At 35.0% G+C, this 25808-nt stretch overlaps 1 protein-coding gene across 1 annotated transcript in view; it reads left to right on the top strand.

The window, feature by feature from the left end:
* The window catches only part of LOC138696812 (zinc finger CCCH domain-containing protein 11A-like), a 37452-nt gene extending 12521 nt beyond the window's left edge, over positions 1 to 24931 (top strand). Inside the window, exons 2-7 of the mRNA XM_069822236.1 lie at positions 549 to 630; positions 1987 to 2106; positions 4735 to 4864; positions 6811 to 6867; positions 17639 to 17785; positions 22329 to 24931. Of these exons, the coding sequence (XP_069678337.1) occupies positions 571 to 630; positions 1987 to 2106; positions 4735 to 4864; positions 6811 to 6867; positions 17639 to 17785; positions 22329 to 23950 (2136 nt within the window). The 5' untranslated portion in view covers positions 549 to 570 and the 3' untranslated portion in view covers positions 23951 to 24931. The remainder of the gene's footprint in view (positions 1 to 548; positions 631 to 1986; positions 2107 to 4734; positions 4865 to 6810; positions 6868 to 17638; positions 17786 to 22328) is intronic.
* Positions 24932 to 25808: the final 877 nt, after the last annotated feature.

The raw sequence follows: 25808 nt of genomic DNA, 5'->3' as shown, positions 1-25808 counted from the left end.
TATTATTATTATTATTATTATTATTATTTATTTTTTATTTTTTGCAAAAAATCACCATCCTTCTTATTTTCTTCTCAAGGATTTACGATATGTTCCTATCATCTTCGAGGAAAATGCCTCTGCTTTAACAGTACTTACATCATCAAGCAAAGTAGCATCATTAATTGGTGCAAAACATATTTAAATAGATTCAAATGAAATAGCTGAAAGTGTTAAGTATACAAATGCATCATTTTTAATGAAACCACTACTAGTGAAATATATGTATGATTATTTTTTTCGTAATTGTTTATATAGTTTTGCAGAGGGCTGCCAAGCATTCACAAAATTTGTTTATGTGTAATGGTAGAGCTCCTAACTTGCCATTTTTCACCCCAACTGTCTGAGCATGGCTCATAGATGTCACTAGTGGCGAGAGGCATGAACCACTTAGTTTGTCAGTGACTATCCAGAGTGCACCAGAGATAAAGAATAGAATTGTAATTGGCAAACATGTTTACTGCTTTTCTTAATTTATAGCTATTTTAACTTTTTTTTTCCTTTTTCAGGCAGGACATTCTTAAAAGAGGCATGGATACACCCAGAAAAAACAATGACTGCTACTTCTATTACTATTCAACTTGCTTAAAAGTGAGTATTATTTTGGATATTTATGTTGAGTGTTATTTCCATGTTAATTGAACTGCAGGGTACTAAAAATGTTTTTTTTGAGATTCGATTTATTAAATTTATTTATTTATATGTATTTTTTTTTTTTTTGTAGAAATTAATACTAATTCATGTCGTATGATAAAGCAGAGTATACGATTTTTAAATAGATATGTGGAAGCTATTAATGAAATATGCATCATTGTTTCATACACTTCGTTAATATTCATTAGTTTCGGGGCAGACAATAGCAAAAAGGATATTTCAGAAGTCATTGCTGGTGCCCTTATTTATTGAAAATGTGTGTTCCTTTTGCAAATAATTGTTTCTCTTTTACACTATTTTGTTCTTATGACAAAAATATAATAATAATAATAATAATAATAATTGTGAATATGTTGGATTAAAAGTAAAATGTATAAATGGTTTGAGATAGACCAAAAGCAGTATCATGCGAAGATGGACAGATAACAGTACAGTGGACTCGAGATCCCTTTCCCAGATGAGTACCTCATAAGCCTCAATGCCTGGCACATCAAGCCCTTCCTATATCAGCATTATAAACCTTATTCTTTTGCTGTGATCGTGTCAGAGAATCAGTCCCATTCCGAGACTTACTGTGTGGTTTCGAAACAAGTTGTTTTTACGGTGATGAGTTGTTGTGGGATCAACTTTTGTATCCTTTTATTGTAGAAGCCTGCTGTCTGCACCTCTCTGTTGATCCCATGATATGTCTCAGTTCTGTTGGGGAATATGTTGAAAAATAGCTCAGCAATTATTGCTGTACCTGTTCTGATAAATCTTTCCATGAAATTGTGCTGTCTTCCTGTAAACGGTCCTAGGGAAACTTACTTTTTGGACGCATGTCGTAGAATCAAATTGGAGCAGATTTTTTTGACATCTTTCTTGACAAATGAGCTTGCTGCTTTGGTGTAAACAGTAACGTTGTATGCAGCAGTTGTTGCAAAGCAACATCGATCAACAGTATGGAAATTGGGATATTATAAAACATGCTACATGCTCTTTCGGTGTAATCCTGCCTTTCCAATTTCTGTCTCTATAATACAGCAACCTATTACTGGACTACCTGGTGATATGCTTGTAACTTGTCAGTTACATCCAAGTCTCTACAAGTAAATAACCTGTAATATAATTTAATACTTGATATTTCTTAGATAAATGAAGTTACATATTAATTAGTTGTAGAGACTTGAATGTAACTGAAGTTTCCCAGGACAATTTATAAATTATACACTCCTTACATTATCCCAAGGTTCCAAGACAGATGACAACACTAATTGAATAGTATTGATGTTAAATAAATATTTTGTGTTACAGGGTGATGGTTGTATGTTTCGCCATGAACCTTCAGCATTGGGGTGTGAAACAGTATGCTCCTTTTGGCAGCAAGGGAAATGCCTCAATCAGCATTGCAATTTCCGGCATATGGAACTAAGAGTAAGTGCCAAGAATTGTGTCACTTTAACTTGATAGATTTTAAATACAGCGTAAGTCAAAAATATGTTCCTAATTTCAGTGATTTGCTGTGTGAAATGTAATGAGTAGAGGGCGGATGTTGATGAAAAGTCATCTTATTTTTCACATTGGGACGATGCCTATTAATATAGAAATTCTTTCTATGTTAATATCAACGTAAAAAAGTAATTTCTTATATTGCATTTTTTGGCGATTTTAAACTTATAGGTTATTTTTATATTTTTTCGGCATTGTTTGGTCATTTTTAATACTTTGAAGAACTTTTAGATCATTTGGAATGCATTTTACTTTCTTCTTTACCGAAGGTCTGTTGAATCATTTTCTAACCAAATAGGTCTGTAGTAATTATCTACTGAATAAGTGAATAACAGTGAAGTTTGAGTTTTATAATTTGGAACAGACTCTAAAGTTCATCCCTCATTCCACTGAAGGCTTTACTTCACACAATGGAAGTAATATAAAATGCTTGACAGCAGCTTAGTTTGAGTGAGGACTTTGACTGCTACTGTTCTTTTCTCGATACGAGGGTGTCTTTAGAATTTGTTTGGAAGGGGGGAAACTTTCACTATGTCCTGGACAGGACGTTGTGACCTCAATATGGTTCAGAAGGGATGTCTACTGTAGTAGACAGTATTTTTAACACAAAGATTGCAAGAATGCATGCTGCGCCCACAATTTGTTTCGTCATTCACACTGCCTCGTCTGGAAGATCTGTGAAGCACAAGGAGGAGGAGACGGAGAATGAAGGCGCTGATATGGACCACTCCTGATTGAAACACATTGTAAACCCTCATTAAAATCTATAGTTTTTCCTTAAAATCTTCATTTTGTTGTATGTTTTTTTCCTTTATCTTAGCCAAATTCCAGGAAGTTGTCTCCTCTCTCCGAGATTTGCAGGGCAGTCATTGAAACAAGATGACTAATTTTTAAAAAGTTGTGGTGCGAGTACAGTGAATAATATTTAAATGTCATTTTCTTTTAATTTTATGTCATTTTCCATTAGTTTAAGGGCATTTTAATGATAATTTTAAGTAGATTTTTAGGTCATCAACATCCGCCCCCTAGTAATGAGTATTTCTTTTTGAGGGAAATGTGCTTTGGAAAGCATCTCTCAAAGTTCAAATTTTCTGCTGCTCGTTCTGCATTGGTTCTACCGGCACCCATCAAGAGACAGCTCAGGAAAAGGCACTAAACAGAGAGCATAAGAAATTGTATTCTTGATTTTCATACAAACGGATCTGTCATGAATGTTACAGTATTTTCGGACAGAATTTGGTACAGACCCAACCCGTGAAATTTGGAAGTGGTATTTACAATTTCAATGCATGGGCTGCATTTGCTAGCAAAAATCGACTGGCTATACATCGATAGAGGAAGAGGTGGTGGACCATGTTCACCTAAGTTTCGTAAGGAGCCCTCAGAAATCTAATTACTGAGCAGGCTGAGAACCTATTATCTTACAGAAAGTTTTTTGATATGATCTGTGTAAATATTTGCGACTGAGAGTAGACTATCTACAGTTGCTGCAAGCTCTGAAGAAGACATTTAGGTCTGCAAGTGTCTCTTGGTATGAATCTTCTCAGGCTAATGGAAGATGGTTTCCTTGAAAAGCTCGTTTCTACACATTTCAGGGAATGTGAACAAATATAATGTGGCCACTCATTCTTGGAACATGAACGTGATTCTCCCAAACTCGATATCTTTGTGTCATTTGTCATTGAAATTTATGGGCGCTTTTTTGCTAATGCCATTGTGATAGGATCTACATACCTTGACATTCTGTAACAGTGACTCCTCCTGTAGCTGGAAGAAGACAGTGCCGACTTCATTTTTTAACAGGATAATGCCTCCATCTCCACACATTACCAATTATTGCTAAAACAATGGGTTGTTTGAGCAGATACAGGCGACTTGTAACTGCTACGTTGGCCACCACGTTTTCCGGATTTCACTCAGATTCCTTATGGAATTTTAAAAAGGATCATGTGTTTGTACCACCACTTGTAACAACAGTGATTGACCTGCAGGCATGGATCACAGCAGCCATAATAGAAATTGACCCTCGCATGCTACTAATTTTGGGGAGAACTTCAGTTGAAAATGGTACATGCCCTCTTAGGCTTGGAGCGCACATTGTATATTTGTAATTTGTTTAAAAAGAAACTTGGTGAGTTTTTCTTTTCATCATTGCTACTGGTAATTATCGTTCCTATATTACATTGAGTAGAAAATTGTGTAAGTTGGGAACATATTTCTGACTCACTGCATAATATTTCATGCAATAACTTGTCTCTTGGGGACTGAATTGAAAATTATATGATGTAAACAATATAAGGCATCAAAAGTATACAGACATAAGTGAGAGAGACTGGATTTTTAAACCACTCTTCAAATCGTGCAATTAGTATTTTTTCTTCCGGATTTTTTGAGTTTATTTTCATTTCATTAGCGGAATTTGAAAAGTCGCCAATTTCGATAGTTTTTCTACTAGTATATTTCTGATCAGATGTGAACTATTATACCACGTCAATTCAGATGTTTCAAGCTTAAGGTTGCTATGTATATTTTTCTTGTTTTCTTATGTTTCAGAAAAATCGCAAACTGATTCCTTGTTATTGGGAGAATCAACCTGGTGGTTGTCGGAAACCTCACTGCTCATTTCAACATAAGAATCCACGGGAACCACCTACAGTAGCTGACATGGAGAAAGCTAAGGAATGTTAGTATCTTGTTGTGAAGAATTAACATTAACCAAATGTTGCACATTTGTAACTCCATAGGAATTTCCAGTATACACGAACCCAATTTTTTATGAGACTGCTTTTTTTTTTTTTATTATTAGGAAGGTTCATTTTGAACTTAACGTGGTTTTCCTTCACTAGCAATAAATGTTTGCTATAGTGTTTACACGCTCTTGCCTCGAGAGTTCACATACAATAATGAGTGTCACAGAGGTAATGATAAAAGCTTTATCAATATATTTTTAGTGTATTCTGAAAAGTATCCCCCCCCCCCCCCATTGTTTAACTCATACCTACTTGTTACATTATGAGAACTACTGAAGAAAGATTTGTTATCCATTAATATTTAAATAATTTTTTATTACCCATTTTCGTAAATAGAGGAATTATGTTAGAAATCATAACAATTCATGCAGAGCTATTTTATGTAAATTGTGCCATATTAATTAATTAATATGTATCTCCCTCTCCTCCTCTCCCTCCGTGTGTGTGTGTTTTGTGTTTTTTTTTATTTTTTTATTTTTTATTTTTTGTAGCTACAGTGTAATGTATGTGCTGTAGGTACCACCCACTTCCAGTCGTTAATGGTCATTATTTATTTTAAATCCACCACCAACAGAAGCAGGCTTCCAATTACAGGTAGCTTACACAGATGTATACACAAAATACATAATAAGAGAGAAAAAACAACAAAACAAACAACACAAACGAAAGAAAGAAAATACATAATGGTAATAGATGCTAGAATATAATATTACAGTTAATATAGTGCCAAATGTCAATATAATGATGCAAAATTATTTAAAAACTTGAGTAAAAACATTATAATACACTTCTTCATAATTTAAATATCTAAGGAAATACAATGCTTTTTAATATTGTATGAAATTTTTCAATTGTTAAACTGAAATCCAATTGAGAATCACAGTTTAAAGACAGAGAGTTGTAAGTATTACACATAACAAACAATGGAGAGTTCTTGAAGAAAACAGTTCTAGGAATAGGAATAATAAAAGGTTGCCTATGACGTAATTCTGTTCTTTTTACATTGAACTGAAGGAATTTAAGAAAATCACAGTTATTCAATATACCATTATTACTTAAGATATACCATGTCCAGTGTTGTTAGTGAGATATAGTAGAAAAATAGTAAATATCGTATAAAACTCTAATCACAACTCATTTGCAGAATTTCTCTTCTCCTTTTTCTATGTATATATTATTTATTTATTTAGTTATATTTTTGTTTAGAACTTGCTATGTACCATTTAAAAATCGTTTCATTTGCCAGATATAATATGCGTGCCATAGTTTGCCAACACTTTGTCCAGAATTTTGGCTCTCACCACATTTTCCCACCATAATCTATCACTCCTAAAACAAACTACAATTTTATTCCATTTTGATGGTTGGGTCACATTTTCTAATGGTTTTAGTATAATTTTGAATTATTGCTATGATTTGCTTAAGTACGACTTTTTAATTCTGCAGTGCTTGGGAAAAGTGACATAAGTCAATTTTCACAAAACTTTTTTGATAATTTATTGACATCTTACACTGGTTTATGTCGATTTGATTTTTTTCTGTATGAATTATTGTAATGGAAGGAATACCTATGTATTTTTTCCAAGCAAACAGATGTTCCGTAAGTTGTCAATAAATTATCAAAAAAGGTTTGTGGAAATTGACTTGTGTCACTTTTCCCGAGCACTACACAATTGTTCTGATATGCAAATATATAGTATGAAAATATGTAAATCTGGTTGATTATGCCATTATTCAGGCAAGCTTTCCACTTTATTGTTATGCTAGTGCAGTTTTTACTTGTATTTGGAAAATAATTTAATTTTACCAGTGTTTAGATTGATTTAATGTTTTTATATCAAGGAAATACTAATACACCTACATTGTTTTGTGTTGGCAGGTGAAGGTGTAGGAGCAGGCAAGCCATTAGAAAGATCTGATTGGCCTAGGCGAACAGGTATGATGTATATATGGTTAAGTGTAGAATTGATATTACTACTATCTAATATTACAAACAGGAAATTATCTTTTTTTTTTTTCTTTTGTGGGACATTATGCTATTTGAATTGTTGTTATAATCTGTGCACTTCAAACTGGCGACTCAATGTCATGTACAAAAGTACAAACCATGCACGAGTCATTGAACTGAAGCACTGGTAATTCCGGCTGTTCCAGCTGACTTTAGTTGAGGAGAATGGTCCAGGATTGAGGTAAGCACACGTGGCAAATGCAGTCCATTGCTTGACCGCCAGTTCGAAATGCACAGATTATACCTTGTTCTCTTTCCTTCATCTTATACAATATGAATACTGGGAGATTACAGTGCTTCCTTACCATAAAGTGACTATTTGACCCAGTTGGCTCTATGCTGTCATGTGCTGGTTACAGAAAGTGCGTGTTATAGGTAGTTTGACAGTTCTCAAACCGTGAGGGAGAGTTAGTAAGCTAGTGCCAAATTCAAGTAGCGACTTACATTTTTGATTGAAGTGTCTGAAGCTGTCACCAATAAGTGGCATTATTGACATGCATATAAGCGAAACAAAGAAGCAGCAGTTGCAAAATAACGTGTCTTGATCCGAGCATTGATACATGTTTTGTCTTGGCCTGGTAATGATGTACCTAAGACTCATCACCTGTGACTATCTGGGCTGGTATATTGTCCCCTTTATCCTGTCTGCTCAGATCAAGTCTCCAACTTGTTATACTTTTGCCTCTGTGGCAGTCTCCACTGGCCGACCAACTCGGAGTTTGATACTGTCTGTCCTTCAGAGAACTCTGCACGCAATTGTGTGTATGTATTTAATGCTTACCCACTTCACTTTACGTGATTTGGGTTCTGCATATTGCGGATAAATGGCAGAACTGTGACCCATTTCCTAGTTGCACACCACTTCGGCGGGCCGTGCTGTACATGGTGTCTTGTCTGTGGAGAGTTATGTTGTGTATTAGGGTGAGTGTATGTGTAAGTAAGTGTTCGTGTAAATGTAGTGTAGGGAATGGGTGATGATGATGATGAAGATGAGTAGACAGCTTGATGTGACAGGCAATGCTCTCCATGTATTGGAAGCATTTCTTTATGAATATCCTTTTCTGCAATATTTTATTCCCAGAAAAATTGCGCAACAGAGCACTGGTACACTCGTGCATAGGTGCCATTATCTTGCAACTGCTGCATCTTCATTTCATTTATGCTGCTTGTAAGCACATCATTCACCTTGATACCTGGATAATACTGCGATTTAGTGATGATAGCTTCAGGCGCCTCATTAAAAAATATAGGTCATTACTTCAATTTGTAACTCACTCTCATAATATGTATTAACGTAAAGTATTATTAATAAAATTATAAAGAATTAAACTGTCATTTATTCATCCTTTATTGTTGTTGTTATTATTATTATTATTATTATTATTATTATTATTATTATTATTATTATTATTCATAAAGTATTTAGCAAATACCACAAATCCATACCTGCTAAACATAATGATTGATATTTTGGGCGAAAAAATGTAAATTAGAATATTTTTGACAGGGAAAGTGAAGTTGTAAATTTCTGGCTTATAAAAGAAATTTACTGAATTTTACTGATTAATGTTGTTAGCCAAATTTTCAAAATGGCTATTGAATCATCTGTATACATTTCCTACTTCCATTTGAAGATGACTCTACTGACTAACTCCCAGCAATGCCATCTGATATCTAGAAGTAGGAACAGTATAAAAATTCCAGTTGCTGGGAGATTCACTGCCCCGTAGATCTCCTTGGATATTTCATAGAAGTCTAATAATTACTAGATACACAAAGAATTTATTACATTTACATATAATATAGCCGTTCTTGTTAGGGGTTGCAGAAGAACAGCCTGTTTATGAATTCGGGTTAAAGAAAAATGTCAAATGTACGATTTGAAAAAGTATGTCAGAAATAATAGAAGAGAATTATGGAGAATGTAAATGATGACTAATGATAGCGAGTGATGATTTCAAGATTGATGATGCAATAATACCAGCAGTTGTATCACAAACTTAAGTTAAGATTTTCTCTAGGAACAGATCCTCTTGCCTCAAACATAAGGCCAATAATCTTCCAGGTTGTAATGTACTGCATATCCAAATGTTGACTACAAGGCTCATAAATTTATTGCTTCTCATGGCAGACTTTGCTGGGCTACTATTCCTTCAGTTTGAAGCACACTGTGGGGTCGAGAATTAAGTCCAAAAATATAACTAATTTTGAGGTTTTAATATAAGCAGAATACATTTATGATATGATAATATTCTCCTATGAACATACTCTTGATACTTGATTTGTTGTCCTCTCTAAAACCCTTTAAATACTTTTAAGTCCATTTCTTTCTTTATACATCCATACATCTCATCCCATCTTTCTTTCAGCAGACATTCCCATTCCCACGTCCTCTGTGCACACGGATGAAGAAGATAGAATGTCCTTTAAGTCCAGCTGCATTGCTGCAGAGCATGGGACACAGAATGGTTTGCCTTCACCTTGATAACCTTTGTAGCAGTCCTCATACTCTCATTGTACTTGAGCAGTTCTTTTTGTTCCTATCCTATATCTTCTAGTTTTTGGCATAAGAATTTTCTTCTTAGACAAAATTATAAACTTTTTTAATCTGCTTGTAATTCATCCAGTACGGCATTCTGTAAGCAGCTGTAGTATGCTGTTGTCTCACTTTACAAATAGAACATGTTATTCATAGAGCTAGTTTCACATATCTTACCATTAACTGCAGCATTGTTTTTCACATATCTTAATCATTGCGTTTAGAAGTAGGCTATATAATATTATGACTAGATAGAGAACTTTAGGTTCTAAAACTTAATTTTGAGGTATTTAAAAATGCACTTAGTTTGCTTTACTCTAGCCTTCATAAAATTAAAAATAGACCAAAAAATATGTTGGAAAGCTCGCGAAAATTAGATAACTGAGCATTTATTTTTATCTTCTATTGAAATAAAATTCAACAAATCGAACTTACTCACTCTCCACACATGCTCACATGCACATACATGCATGTGCACACACACATACACGTGCACACAGAAATTGTTCTTATTTTCTTGTATCATTCATAAGTCTCTCAAACACATCTAGGTTACAGCTGTAGATTGGTCACCCATTTTCCAAAACATTGTTATTTGAAACTGTATTGTTTGGTTTTTTTAATTGCCCATTACTTGTAGCTCATTTATGAGGAATAGGAAAAATTAAATGGATAACAATGCGAACTATTGCGTACTTTCCATAACTACCTCTCTTATTTTCGGCCATTTTAGTGTACTATAGTAAAATGCCTCGTAACTGGCACCCAACTAACTGACAATACCAAAACAACGGCATTTTTGGCTGGACCAAAAAAAAAAAGTTTAAATCTGCCACTTTGCCACAGTCTGGGTCATCAGTTTTGCCACATTAGGAAGTTTGCACGAACTTTCATTTTCAGTGAATATCCTAACCTAAAATTAGTGATTATTTGTGTTGTGTGATGTGTTTTAATAAGAAAAATCCACACAGTTTTTATGTTTATTCAGTTCTGAGCAAGTGATAGACAAATAAGCTTCACATGACTGCAGTTTCACCATTTGGCACCATGAAATACTTTTTTTTATATATATACTGATACCGGTATTTATTCAATTATCTGGCAAAATCTCGTATCCGGAAGTAGCCTGGTTCCTTTGGTGCTGGATAAGAGGGATTCTACTGTACTAACCATTGTGATCAAGTATGGACTGCTGCACTGTAGACGTAGTTCTATGTTTAAAAGCTTGCAGCATAGTTAATGCTCTGAAATTTATTTTGTTTTTCTTTGTTGAGGAGATTGTGTTCATTATTTCCCAAAGCAATTATAATTCCATAATTCAGTACAGCCTGAGAAAATAGATTGAATAGATGCTGTAAATGTTACATAATTAGCCTTAAATGTGTACGAGGCCTGTCTAAAATGTATCCGACCTTAAATTTTCCCGCGCAAAGTAGTGATTCAAAGGCGGCGCCACTGTGCATGGTGGAAGGAGGAACCGTAATGTGCATGCTTGAATTTTTTCACCGCATTCGCTTGTGCCAGTCACTGGCTGGTGGTCGCCAAGTAAGGTGCTGTTCTAAGTGTTTGTCGGATTTAGTTTTCTCGCAAGATGACTGAACGAATTGAGCAAAGATACTGCATCAAATTTTGTCAAAAGCTTGGTGATTCTCAAAGTCAAAGAATTCGTAAGATTCAGCGGGTGTTTGGGGAAGATGCGATGGGTGTAACACAAATTAAGGAGTGGTTCAACCGATTCAAAGATGGCCGCACATCAGCGGAGAGTGAGCAGCATTGTGGCAGGCCCCAAACTGCTCGGAGTGCAGCTGTTGTTGAGAGGGTGCGAAATTTGGTGATGGCAGATTGTCGTTTGACTGTGCGGGAGATTGCCGAAGACGGAGTGAGTAAAGATTCTGCACATGCAATTTTGCGTGATGATTTGAACATGAACTGAGTGGCTGCGAATTCGTGCCCAAGTTGTCCCTGGAACAAAAAGTCCTCCATCGTGACGTTGCACAGGACCTTCTGGACACCGCCAACACTGATCCTGGGTTTCTGAACACTGTGATAACTGGAGATGAGTCATGGGTGTACTGGTACGACCCAGAAACAAAAAGACAGTCGTCGCAATGGAAGCATCCTGAGTCTCCAAGGCCGAAGAAAGCGCGGCAGGTGCGAAGCAAAATCAAGGTGATGCTGACTGTTTTCTTTGATGTCCGTGGAATTGTGCATCACGAATACGCACCGGAAGGACAAAGGAGTACTATCACGATGTTCTCTGGCGACTCTGTGATGCAGTTTGGCGCAAAAGACCAGACATGTGGATGGCGAACAACTGGCACTTGCATCACGACAACGCCCCCGCACATTCATCCCAATTGATCCACACTTTCTTGGCCAAACATGGAATTACAACCGTTCGCCATCCTCCCTACTCTCCAGACCTGGCTCCTTGCGACTTCTGGTTGTTTCCAAAATTGAAGACACCACTGAAAGGATCCCGTTTTGAGAGTAGAGAAGAGATAATGCGGAACGCGACGACGGAGCTGAACACCATTCCAAAAGAAGACTTCCAGAGGTGTTTCCGGCAGTGGAAGGATCGGTGGGCTAAGTGTGTGCAAGCACAAGGGGCCTACTTTGAAGGGGATTAGGGTCCCAACCCCGTCAGGTAGTTGAAATATTTTTTCTGGCTAAAGATTGGATACTTTTTAGACAGGCCTCGTATACAGTACTTAATCTGATACATATTCGGGAATGAAGAAGGTTGTTTTCTTAAAATCTGTTGTCATCTTATGAGTGCTGCTCTCTGTGTTTTCTGTATTGGCAAATTAACATAAGTGTTAATTATGTAATAACAAAATTGACTCGTTTTGAGTGTGGGAGAAGGTAATGGTAGTTTGTGAGAGTTATATCTTGTACCTTTTTCATTGCTGATGACTAGAGCCTGGAAGTTAGGTAAAATGCCTTTTTAAACTGGGTAAATGTACAAAATACAGTCAACTCCGGATATAGTGAACCTCTGCGGATTTGCATATTTCGTTCACTATATCCGAGGTTCACTAAATCCGAAGTGTCTCTCCTCTAACCTTAAATGACAGAAATGAATGAAATTGTGAACAAGAAAATAAAATATTTCATTTTTGTAGAATGGATTACACTATATACTGTTACTCACAGTTGATTTACTTAAAAAATGCTGTTGACCCACGTCCGCGTTCGAAAGACCATGTTCAATGTCACCTTATCTTCCAAAGAAAACACTTTACGCTTCGACATTTTTATATAGTGCATTCACTGTTGGAACACTAGAAACAGACAAATGCTGTTATAGTGTGACTGTGTACTTAGCCTTGGGATTTCCTTGAAAGCCATCGAAATCTTGCTTTCATTTATGCTCTGGACATAATGTTCGTCCTCTTTTAATAAAAGAAGACAATTTCATTTTCTGTTGTTTGGATGCTATCCGTCATAATGGAAGTGTTTCTGAGAATAAAAGGCAGCCCTTTGATGGTGGAGGATTAGAAATAACACTAGAGTAGAGTGCCTGAGAACAGAATGTCAATCCTTTGATGATGGGGTGAGGCAAGGTAATCACGCGTTGCCTGGATTTACAGTACAGCTCATTGTCTAGGAATCACTAATCCTGTCTTTGTCCTGTGACTGAAGGAGTAAGAAACTTAGAATGTTGTTCTCAACAGTTTTATATAAGAAGGTCTGACTTCAAATAAGAATTTGTCAAGATACAAGGTTCACTATAACTGGAGCGAGGGTTCACTATAAACGGAAATATTAATGTGGGTCAGGACCAACGATTTAGGTTCACTATAGCCGAATTTCACTATAACCAAGTTCACTGTATACAGACTTGACTGTAATTTAATGGATGGTAGAGCCAGTTTTTATTTTGCCTTTTTTAGCTTCCATTGCCTATTTCAGGGTTTAATGTCTTATTTTGCCTTTTTTTTTTTTTTTTTTTTAATTTGTTTGATATTTTCTGCTATTTTATACATATAAGTAAAATAATCAGTACAAGGAAAACACTTGTACGAATTCCGAATATATTAAAAATATCAGTGAAAACTATTTTAAAAATGAAGCCCCTGTTACAAAAATTAAACTATATTTTTGCACAATGGAAATCTCTATTGAGAATCTCACTCCACGTAAATAAAGTTAAATTATTTGTGGTGGCATGCCTACAAAGCAGTCCTAGGCTGATCACTCTGCTAAAAGGGTTGGTGGGACCAGTTACTGCTATTGTATCTCACATCCTGAGGCAGTTGGTTTGTCTCGTTTGAGAGATTCAGTTTCTACAGAAAACTGTACAGAGAGGGTAAAAGAATAAATTCTGTGACAGATCGAATCATATTGAAAGCTATTATAAGCATCGGAGATCTTTTTGGCCCCTGAAATTTTAAATGTTAAGCAAAGAAACGAGTCACTATCCAACTTGTATGTTGTCTCCCAACCAGCTGCAGCCACCAACCCATACCCGCCTGCCAATCGCCGTGACACTAGAAGTACACTCTGAACGCATGTAATAGTACATTATGCAACGAGCCTATAATGAAGGTAATTAAGAAGCGAGTATGGATATTTATGAAATGAGCACAAGCGAGTTTCATAATTTTCATACGAGCTTCTTAATTACCATTATAGGCGAGTTTCATACGACTTTTTATGCTCGACCATATTTCTAACTTGATATTATTAATTTTCTTTGTATCTGACCTTGATGAATGTCCTGTATGTTGTGAGATGTGCGCAGACGCGAAAGTATTGATTTTTTCCGAGGAACAGATGTTCACATTGACCTTGCTAGGCCATAAGAACCTACAGAGATAACATTGAAATTAAATTAGACATTGAAAAACGAGATGACAAATTGAATTTATTTGAATATTATTTACAATTAACGCTAATTATTATAGTAACAGAACATAACCTTCTGCGACAGTATTGGATTTCCAGCCTCCGTGACTTTTCGCTAATTCTCTTTCGATTGCATATCTGAGAATAATCGATACTTGCGGTTTTATAACTGTAGAAAGCTGACCTGTCATTGGCTGAACAGTTGTAACCTGAGTCGTCATTGGCTGAAAGACCTGACCTTTAATGAGTAGGTGTACTTTAATGACATGCATTAAAGGTCTGCTACCAGGTGTATAATTACTACATTTCGGCATGGTCGAGCATAAATAGATCTATAATACTGGTCAATACATACAGGGTGATTCACGAGGAAAGGTAAAAAATTTGGAATGTGAATTCTGAAGTCATTCAGAATCAAAAAGTTCATATGAATATAGGTTCTTTTCGAACGGTTACGGAGATTTCACAAAAACTTCTGAGATTCCATTGTACTAATTCGCATGCATACATACCTAATATTCTAGATGTGGGGTTGATGTTTTCGCACATTTTGAAAGGTACCTCCTTCTGCTTCAATGCACTGTTGTGCTCGGGTGTGAATTGCGCTCATCGCTCGGGAGAGTTGCACGTTGTTCTTTATGCCGCAAACAAAATACAGTTGATTAGCGCCTCTCTCGTTTCCCTGTACCTTTGCTATACTAAGTCTTTCATCCAACCTCATAGACAGTAAACACTCTTCGATATGGTACCCTTCCTTCTGTTCGGAAAGCGTCGTTCATATTCAGCGATGGCACGCAAGGTACTTCCATCGCACAAACCATAAACATACATAATATTGGCGTATTCTGTAGTCGAAAATTTATAAGGCATCTTGAAAAACACAACTTAACACTTCCGATAACTGTACCTATATAACTCGTGTATTGTAGGTAGCTGACTGAACTGCTGTGAACTGATAAGTGGTAGCGTATTTGTTGGGACATTTGTAATGCCCCACAACCCGGTTTGTTTCTCTTATCTACATCACTCACAATGCAGATTCCAATGTTACATCATTCATTGCGACCTTGACCTTGTCTCACGTCAGCAGCATATTGTAACGTTTGATTCACATTGGGGCGAGACATTTTACCAAAAAAATGCATCTAGCTCCGCCATCGTTCAAAAACAGACCTATGTTCATATGAACTTTTTCACTCAAAATGGCCTAAGATATCGTATCCTATATTTTTGACCTTTCCTCGTGAATCACCCTGTATTTTGTTAGATGTAGGCGCTCATAACGGTCTACTGTCTTGAATGAAATGAATGTCGAGGATATGGTTCCAACATCTTTGGTAGATATACGAAAAATGTTTACAAATAACTTTTAGTTGCAGTAGAACCCCGATTATCTGTCACCCTATTAACCGATCAGCAGGGTATCTGACTCTTTCTCTCGCTTTTTTTTTCTGCAGAAGAAAAATGAAGTAAAATACATTGTTAGTACAGTATACATTTTTTCTAGAGTGAGTTATTTACAAGTCTTTACTGTTTACACACTATATAGTAGAAATGCTGCCACTGCTGGCAAGATGTAAAAGTTACTTGTCAGAGGGATTGTTTCTCCAGCTTGTAGGAAAGTCACTACCTGATTTCAAAGAACTGACTCCAAGAACTTCCTCACTACTGCAAACCTGTGCACCATTCATTTACCTACTGTTCAAGTGGCTGTACTGTGTAACTTCTATGTGAAAAGTCTTCCATGCGTCTCAAAAGAAACGTGAAAAGTATTTTAAAAAGTGAAAATAATTGAGCAGTTTGAAAAGAGAGAAGCTGTGACTTATCTCGCATCAGAATACGAGATTGTATTGCAACTATGAGTGATTTATATACTTATTTACTTATTTATTTATTTATTTACTTATTTATATTTAATGTGCTGTACACAAGCCAGTGGCCAATTACAGTTCAGCACAAAGAATATTACAAAAACATCAGCAATAATATAAATTACAATAAAAGTACAGTGGAATAATTAAAATAATGGAAATTAAATAAAATGATAATTACAATACAATTATAATAATACAGTAGAACCTCGATTATTCGTCACCCTATTAACCGATTGGTGGATTATCCGACTGTCTATTTCTCGCTTTTTTTTTTTTTTTTGCTTCAGAAATAATATAACTTAAATGGAGTACTGTTTTGTACATTATATTAGTAGGTCCTAAGTATTTTTTTTCTAGAGAGTGTTATTACAAGCCTTTATCTTTACATAATATTGTCTACTGTTCGAATTGCCGTTCTATATACTCGTAACTTCTATATAAAATGTCTTCCACGGCTGTCAACAGAAAACGTTTTTTGCTAAGTATCGAAAAAAGTGCAAATAACTGAATGTTTTGGGAAAGGGAAACTGTGGCTCATACCACATCAGAATATGAGATTGGAGTTACAACTGCGCGATTTAATAAAAAGACAAGGATAAAGTGTAAAAAATATGTAAATCTACAACATACGACCTCCATTATTCCTATCTTTCCTGAGACAGCCATTACAAGGGGTTTCTTTTCCCCTTAAAACCCCGTCGTTGACAACCGAACCTAAATTAGTGAAGTTCTGATCCACTACCTAGCGAGTTAAATACAAAACCACGGAGGAAATTACAAAATCTTCCATGGTACAGATTATCCGATTTTTCTGATTAACTGCTCAGTCCATCCCCTTCATTACCACGGATAATAGAGGTTCTACTGTAATAATAATTTATTTATTTATATTTATGTGCTGGACAACAGCCATTGGCCAATAAACGTTCAGCACAGTGATACAATTAATACATTAAAATGAACAACTATGGTACAAATTAAACAACTGAGATAACAACAAAATGAAGAACATATATTACAATGATTAATTTACAAGAATTAATACAATAAAATTTTAGGGAAAAGAGTTGATTCTGACAAAAGCATTACCAATATGTGTATAAGAATTATGCAAATACATTGAATGGATCGAAATCACCTATATATAAGTTATATGTAGAGAAAATGAATATTTATTAAAAGTCATAGAGCATGGAGGCTGTAGAGTAAATTTAACATTGGCAAAATTATAATTTGAATGAAGGATACCTGTCAAATGATAGGTCCGTTTTTCTAGTGTTAATCATTGAGAATTTTAATGTGACATGCAATTTGTGAATGCTGACAGCCAGAATTGTTTTACCTGGAGCGTTTCTGGTGCTCTTTTTGTATTTCACGCTGATATAATTTGGCTGCATGAAGCTCATAGACGTTGATGTGTTGTGCTTGGTTCTAGTGATGGCAGAGGGAGGTCAATATGAAGAATGTGTAGGGAGCAGTGACAGTGACTCGGGACGTGTTGGGCCTCGTCGCGTAAGTCAGAGCAGTGAGACAAGCTATGGCAGTCCACCTGTTGACCCACTTGTTGTCAACTTTGAGGAAGGTATGCGCCTTTACTAGCCACATGCAAGCTATCCCTACGTATGTCTGTACGTAGCACAGTTCACTCCTTGCTGTCAACTGGCAAGAGCCATTGTGTTGGTCTCATCCATGATGCACTTGGTTCATTGAGCTGCCATTCAGTGTTGATAACTTAATTTCACCTATGAAACTTTGAAATTTCTAATTACTTTTCAAGATAGAGGACTCTGGAAATGAAAGATAGAACTGAGGGCTCATGTGTTAGAACCACATTGGTGCTGTAGTAGATACATTATCGGAGAGCCCTTCTCTGTTGATCTGTGTGAGAATTGCATTCCTGTTTCAATAGTAGCTCTCCAAACAAATATTCAAAGTAAACATGGAAGATATATATGTTTTCATAACAATTTGAGGGATCGTTTGTGGGTGGATTCTGTGGAAATTGGGGCGACAGCATTTCTGTGTGTTTTTTTTTTTTTTCATTTTGCTGTCCCATAAAGCTAATCGTAGTGGATCCTTTGATGTCTTGAGCCTGAGGTAGTTTTTTCAAGATATGTATAAGCTTATATTTTACATCCATAGTGCAATAATGGATGACAGTAAGGTTGGGGATGTATGACCGTTAACATATTAGAGAAATGAATTTTTTTTGTTCTTGAAGAGCAGTGTTTGATGTTACAGCATTGAATGATATGCAGCAATTACTCAGTTTTCTTTGTGTTGGAATTTGTGAATATTGTTTAGTGCATTGTGGTTTATTCATGGCTTACCAACTTCTTGCCAGTGAAATTGACCAGGCCATGATCTTAAGTATTAGTGCTGTCAATATAAGGAACATTGTGTTTTTTTTTTAAAATATTGAAGTTAAAGATTTTTTTCCCCCCCCTCTTCAATGCCTCGTTTTTTTCTTTGTTTCTTGTTGAAAGTTTATCTCGAGGCAAGAGTTTCCTTAGTCCGACATTTTGTTTGTTCTGGTTTGGGTATGGCTAGGTGTCACTAGCTATTACAGCACATTTTTGAGAATGTGAAAAGTGTGTTTGTATTTTTTATAACACCAAACGTTGACTCGTTCAGATTCTAGTTACATAACATTGAGGACATGGCATATGGAGACATAACAGCTTATGCTAACTTGCAGAAATGGCAGAAAATTTAAGTATTTCGTTCTTTGATATGCACTTTTAAAATTTTTACCGATTTTTCCAAGTTAACTTTGATGTCTACGATTTTTGGGCCAGTGCAGTGGGATACTTGGCATACAACTCATCAGTTTGAAGTAACTTAACATATACCGACATAACATAAATTTCAAGCCATTGTAATTAAATGCTTATAAAGCCTACATCAATATCCTCTGTTTGGCTACTTTTGGTTTTGTTTCATAATTCGTGTGTAGATCAAATCACTTGTCTGGTAGTCTGTTATTGCTATAGAGTTTTGATGTTCGACATAAAAACAAGATACTCAGTTTCAGGCTGTCCTGAACAAGCCATATTATAAATATACTTAACTGAAATACCATGTTTCTGCATCCAACGACTAGATCTAAGCTTTTTATTATTGACAGCGCTTAACGACCTTCTTGCCTTTATTGTCATGTGAAATATAATGGAGCCCATAGGATACTGTTACTTGATTATAAATATCGGGCTTCATAACAGAAAGATTTCTGATACAAGTTTCATATAAAACATAAATGGAAGTATTTATTTTATTTAAGTACGTGTTAGGGGAGACTGAGATCTCTTAACTCTTCTGAAAGGATGAAAGGGAGAGGTGTAAGGATGTAGAGTATTACAGATCCGTGAGTTTGTGTGTTTCTAAGTTGCATTCAGGCATTGTGTAAATTCCAAATGATCTGTAAGGACGTGTGTAGCTGATATGCACATGAAATTACTTGTAAATACAGTATTTGCATTTATAGCAAGACAAAAAGGATTGTTCAGTGAACGAACTAGTTTTCTGGCATAAATGAATTGTATTCTGGATTACTGATAAGTCAGTTTTCTCGTCATCTGATACTGGTATGTTGTGAAGTTCTACCGATCAGTCAACTAAATTAGGTAGTTTGGGTTTTGACAAATCAAGTACTCAAAGAATGGTATGTTTACACTTAGTGTCGATTATCATATAATCTTAATTGTAACCACATCATGTGTTTATTTAATCATAAACATTAAGGACCACTAGAATGTAATACTACTCTTAAGATGAGGTGGCTGAACCGGGGTTGGTGCAATGTTAGTACTTCCAGTGTAATTTATTGAGTTTTTTTTTCCCCTCTTCATACTTTATGCATTTCAAGATTGTTCTTGTCATTTTTATATATACTGTTACATTCATTATCTTCCACTTAATATTTTATTGTAACTTATTATATAATATGCGTAAACTAACTCTGTGACAGCTGTCTCATTTTGTGTAATGTGTTAAAGTAGCAGACAACCAGCAAAGGTATTTCAAATGAAGTAACGACTTGGTCTTCCAAGGTCTGCCAAACCTCTAACTTATTACAACTGGTTGATAGGATGACTAACTTTGTATATATTATACATATATGAACACACATGAACCATCCATCTCCCTCATTATATTTGATCACTAAGCAGCAATCTATGTGGACCGAAGATTCATAATTCTGCTCACATTTGTGTGTTTGTTGGTCCTTAATAAAACTATCTGTATTGCCTGAAAGATTTTTTTTTGTGTGTGTTATAACAGCTATATTTTTTAAGAAGACTTCTTTTGAAATTCCTCAACTTCCAAATGTATTAAATGATGATGCATTCAGCTGATATACTTCAGTGAGTTACAGTGAATCCCAAGAAACAAATAAATATGAAACCAAAGAAAATGATCATCATATCCTCATCCAACCTCATTTCTTCCTCCTGTCTTTGCTTCTGTCATATTCACATGAGAGTATTCCACTAATTTTGGTGTAGATTTGAACCAAAAAGTGTCAAAGGTGAATGTGCTGTTTACCGTTTGATTTCAAGATTTTTTTTTTTTAATAGAGAGAAACACTTACAAGCAGGGAGTGAAAATTGCATTCAACTGTATTTACATTCAGTTGGTGTTCAGAAGTATAACACTTGTAATTTCTGCTCCCGAAAATGTCCAGTACTGTTGGCTGTATGATATCTGTCTTATGGTAAAACTCAATATATATTTTGTCATATTACTATTGTTTAAATTTAACAAAGCGAGCTATCAGTCATGTTATGAATCATCTATTAGGTACTGATTGTAGTAGGTTTTGATCTTTGATTATGCAGCTGGTAGCACTTCTCTACAGGATTCATTACGATTATACATTTTTTTCATGTAGTACCTAACAGAAGAATTTGTGGATTGCAAATGAGCTGAGATAAACATCAGAAAAGATGCAGAAAGTTAATGTTGAGATACCTCAAAATGGCCCTTGTTCCTCAGTATTATCAATAGTTGTGGGAAGTACTTTAATTTGATTTAACAACTTTTCAAGTTTATACAAGTAACACTTTAGTATGAAATAAACTTGTGAATAATAATATTATTATTAAAAGAAGATAATATCTAGGTGAATCTTTTGTGTGTGTGTATATATATGTATATCTATATACACACACAAACTTTTTTTCAGGACTTATATTCTTGCTCGTTAATAAATAATTTATGTATCCTCTCGTCTTATGGTCATTAGAAAATAATAATTTAAGAATAACTTCATTCTAAGCTTTGTAATTTAATGTAACTGCAAAGGAATCAGTAAAGGAAAATACCTGAAGTATTATATAATTCGCGTCTGGATTTATGTTCACTGTAATTCACTGAAGACTTCAGTTGCATGTTGGGACTATGGGCTATAATAAACTTTAAAATCAAAGTTCATTTAAAAATCACACTAATGCATTTACCAGAAGAAAGGTCTCTTCTTGGAACATAGTCATCAGTATGGCAGCTATTAATGTTAATTATAACGATAAAGAAGAAAATAGGTGGAAGGTTATTTGTTTAAATGGACTTGTTTACTTGCCATTTGTTGAGTTCTGTGTATTGGGAGAAGAAAAGCGTTTAAATCAGAATACAAAATATTGGAAACATATTTATTAACTGAAATATAATTTTATTGGTTACTATTGATGTGTTTTAAGGCCATAAGAGGTGGATATATATTTGGTATATTTTTAAAGAGTTGATTATTTTGAAAAAAAAAAAACTTTTATTTATATTCTTTTATATATTATATATCTACATTTTATTTTATTTATTTTTGAATGGAAGGAAGATCTGTCTGTAAGATCTCTGCATTATGCAGGAACTACCATACATTTAAAACATAATTGACAAATAAACAAACTTACCTCACCACAATTGTGTTGTATACGTGCGCTCACTAAGTTGCTGATCTGCAAGAATGCACATGAATAATGGAGAAAATTTAATTTAAAAGCACTAATTCTTAGAATTAAAACAATTTTCAAAAAAATAACTTCAAAAAAGAAAATGAAGTCAGTTTGGTAAAATTTTATTTTCACTTCAATTTTGACTAATTCTTTTCTTGTCTACGCGTGTTCTTGCAGAGTCAGACAATGAAAGTGTCCCTACATCAACCCCCACTAAGAAGCAGCCACAGAAGAAGAATGTACATGTAAAAACATTGGAGGAGATTAGACTGGAGCGTATACAGGCCGAGTCTGCAGCGTTCTATGCCTACAACAACACATCTGCTGGGGAAGAACCTGACACTACTACTCTGACATTGGGCTGGGACAGCACTGCAGAAAATGATCTCCGAACCAGGATCTTAGCCAGGAAGTCATACCGAAATCCCGATACGAACCAAGATTTTCGTGTTATGTCTCTTGATGAGATCAGGAAAAACAGATTTCAGGAAGAAGGCAGTCACATTTTCAGTGATCCGACGATGTGTGCCACAATGGAGAGTTGTAGCAAAGATGTACCTTTTACTTGGGCTCTGAAACAGATCAACAACAGATCTGATGTAGAAAATAACAACAGGACTTTTAACTTTGGGTTACAGAGTAAGCTGAATCAGCCAGAACCTATGGAAGTAGAAACACTTGATAATACTGCAGACACAGTTACATGTAACAGAAAAACGGCCTTTGGCGTAAACGGCAACACCTTGGCGAAACCTTTAGCTCAAATACAGGTAAAAGCTAAAGACGAACGTAATAGGTATAGGAGTAGTGAAAATTTAGTACAAAATTCCCAAAGTAATATTGTAATTAAAACTTTGGCTCAAATTCGGGCAGAGAAGAATGCTGTAGTTGAAAATACCTCAAATTTTGATGGCCCTAAGATAAGGTCACATTCACCGATAGTGTTCGATTGCATACCTCAAAAAGATGGCGAGAATAAAGTTGTTAGTAATAAAGAGGAAGATAGTAGCGCCGAGGGTTCAACAACAGATGAGAGCAAGAAAAAGAAACCGATTATTATAAGAAAGCAGACTATAGGTTCTACGAACTCTGAAGAAAAACAGCCACCTAGTCCACCCAAGAGATCGCGTAGATTTGTGAGAAGAACTTCGTGTCAACAAAGCAATGAAACATCATCTGAGGGGGGTTCGGGATTGAGGACAAGGCAGTTGAAATTAAAGAGGAATGCAGGTGCTTCAGTTGTAACCTTAGACAGATCCAAGGTAGTACGACTTACTTCTGACTTGTTAGAAAATTCTGAAGTTGCTGTAGAACTGCCTGCAAACAATAACAATAATGTATTTTCAGATTTATTACAAGTGAATGGTATATTTCGTAGGAATGTTGATGAATCTGTTCAGGTTAGGTTGGGCCAGCCATGTAGAGATATATCTGGAGAGGATGTTACATCTTCTGTGTCTCTGACACGTTCTATAACCTCTGAAGAAAATTTTAACAGAAACGAATCTAGTGACTCCCAGGTTAGCACCTCAGGCACTTGCCTTAATAGCAGAAATACCATCCACTCTTCAAATTTACAGTCAGGTGAAAGTTTAAAATCTGAAATTTCTATAAGAAATATGGACAGGTTTTCAAATTGTAAAAGTGAAGGCAGTGCTGTGAAGAAAGTCTCCTTATCAGGTGAAGTGGACAATACAGATGAAGATTTGCTCTTAGGGAGTTGCCAGGATAATTATATTAATTTGGATTCTGAGGAAGATATTTTACAAGATATAGATAGCTTGTTGAATGATGATTAAAGAATTTTTTAGTTATAAAATTTTCAAATATCACAAATCTATGTTTGTTTTGTAGCAGTCACTTGCATTACGTCTAGTGGATTTTGACTGTGTCTTGTTGAATGTTGAATTGGTGTACATACAATCCTGTATGACATGCTAGTATTCTCTTTTGTTCCAGTATACGAATTTTTTTTAGATCTTTCGTAACTTCTCTTCTGATTTAAAAGAAATGAATGTAAATATTATATTAACTATCATGTGAAGAAATGATGAATTTTTTTTCTGCTCATAGTTGTTCCATTTACTCAGGTTTAGATTAAATTTTATTTTGTATGGTTTAAAATATTTTCCTTAGAGTATTCTATAATATTATAGAAGTCCTCAATATTGGTTTTTCTGTTGCCAAGTACGAAAAATTGCTACTGTACGTAATGTAATGTACTGATTGTAAATATTATATACAGGAGGTTGAAATTTTTTGTGTAAATATTGCTTCATTCAAAAAGAGTAAAAAAGAGAAAGATTTATATATATATATATGTATCTGTTAACATTTTTGCCTGGAGTGATTAATTTATAAATTTGGTGTTACATAAAATGAATTCTTGACAAATATTTTTATGTCGGAACATATAAACATGAAATTGAAAACAAGTAAGTGATCTATCGAGCTTGAAACTGCCATAATGTTCATATAACTTGGAGCAATATAGAACTTGCCCGGTGTATATGTGACTTGGTAATTGAAAGTTAATGAAGTTACACATAATTATTTAGACAGTAAAACTATTGTACCTGGAGAGTGTCCATTTGTTCATGGAGCACTATTTTCAATGTCGGTGGGATTCATACATTACAATAAATGTTACTTAAAGTCAGAAAGATCTCTCATATTTTTTTTTCTGTTTCTGTCATTATTTTAAGAGAAATTAAGAATGTTAATTCCTAAAATTCTCTTATACTTACTGAAACTTCTCAATAAATTACATTCCATAATTATATATGTCACTTAAAATCCTTGGTTGAAATGTTTAGTGAAGTGTGTAGAGCGAAAGTTAATGTCCATCTTCATATATTTTTCAGTAAAATTTGAAACGTATTTTAGGAACATTTTCTTGGATTTTAACCATTACGCACCATTTTTATTTCACCTATACTGGTAGTAATGAAATTTGGAAATAAGTTGTGTATATATTTTTTAATGGGTATAAAGGGGATATATCCAAAAAAAAAAAAAAACAACTATGAACATATGTTTGTCCAATAATTTTGAGGAGAAGACCAATAGAAAATGAGATATTTTAATGAGATCCAGACTATATTGTAGGAAGGAAAGTGTAGACTCATAAACTACTGAATTGTAGGCATAAATGGTTAAAAGCTACCCCATAAGTGGCTGGGAAATTAAGGCTCCCACCTCACGAGAGAATCAATCTGAGTAGCAGTAGGGATGTCATAGATGGTCAGTCATTTGGGGGGGGGGGGGGAAGGTTTTTAAAACTGTATTGTCAGGTTGCATGACTGCCTCATCAGTTGAAACGCATTTACCAGTACCAACTTAAGGGGAGAGGATGGTATTTTTTGGTGAAAAATGAGTAAATTAAAAAAAAATTATTTAAAATACTCTGTGATATAGCATAATATTTTGTGACTATTTGTGCCCTTATCGGATGTTGAGTCGCCATTTTTAAACTTCCTGCGTTATGGATTTTTAAATCACTCGCCCACTTTTATTGTTGTTTCCGGTAAATTAAATTTTCAAAAAAAATTTTTTTTCTTTAAAATAGCCTTTGATATGTGTGGAATGCATTGCATAACATTTTGTGGGTATTTTTGCCCTTATCGGATGCTGAGACGTCATTTTTAAACTTCCTGC

This window comes from Periplaneta americana, chromosome 3, assembly GCF_040183065.1.
Source record: "Periplaneta americana isolate PAMFEO1 chromosome 3, P.americana_PAMFEO1_priV1, whole genome shotgun sequence".
Lineage (NCBI taxonomy): Eukaryota > Metazoa > Arthropoda > Insecta > Blattodea > Blattidae > Periplaneta > Periplaneta americana.
This window is presented reverse-complemented; position numbering and strand designations above follow the sequence as displayed.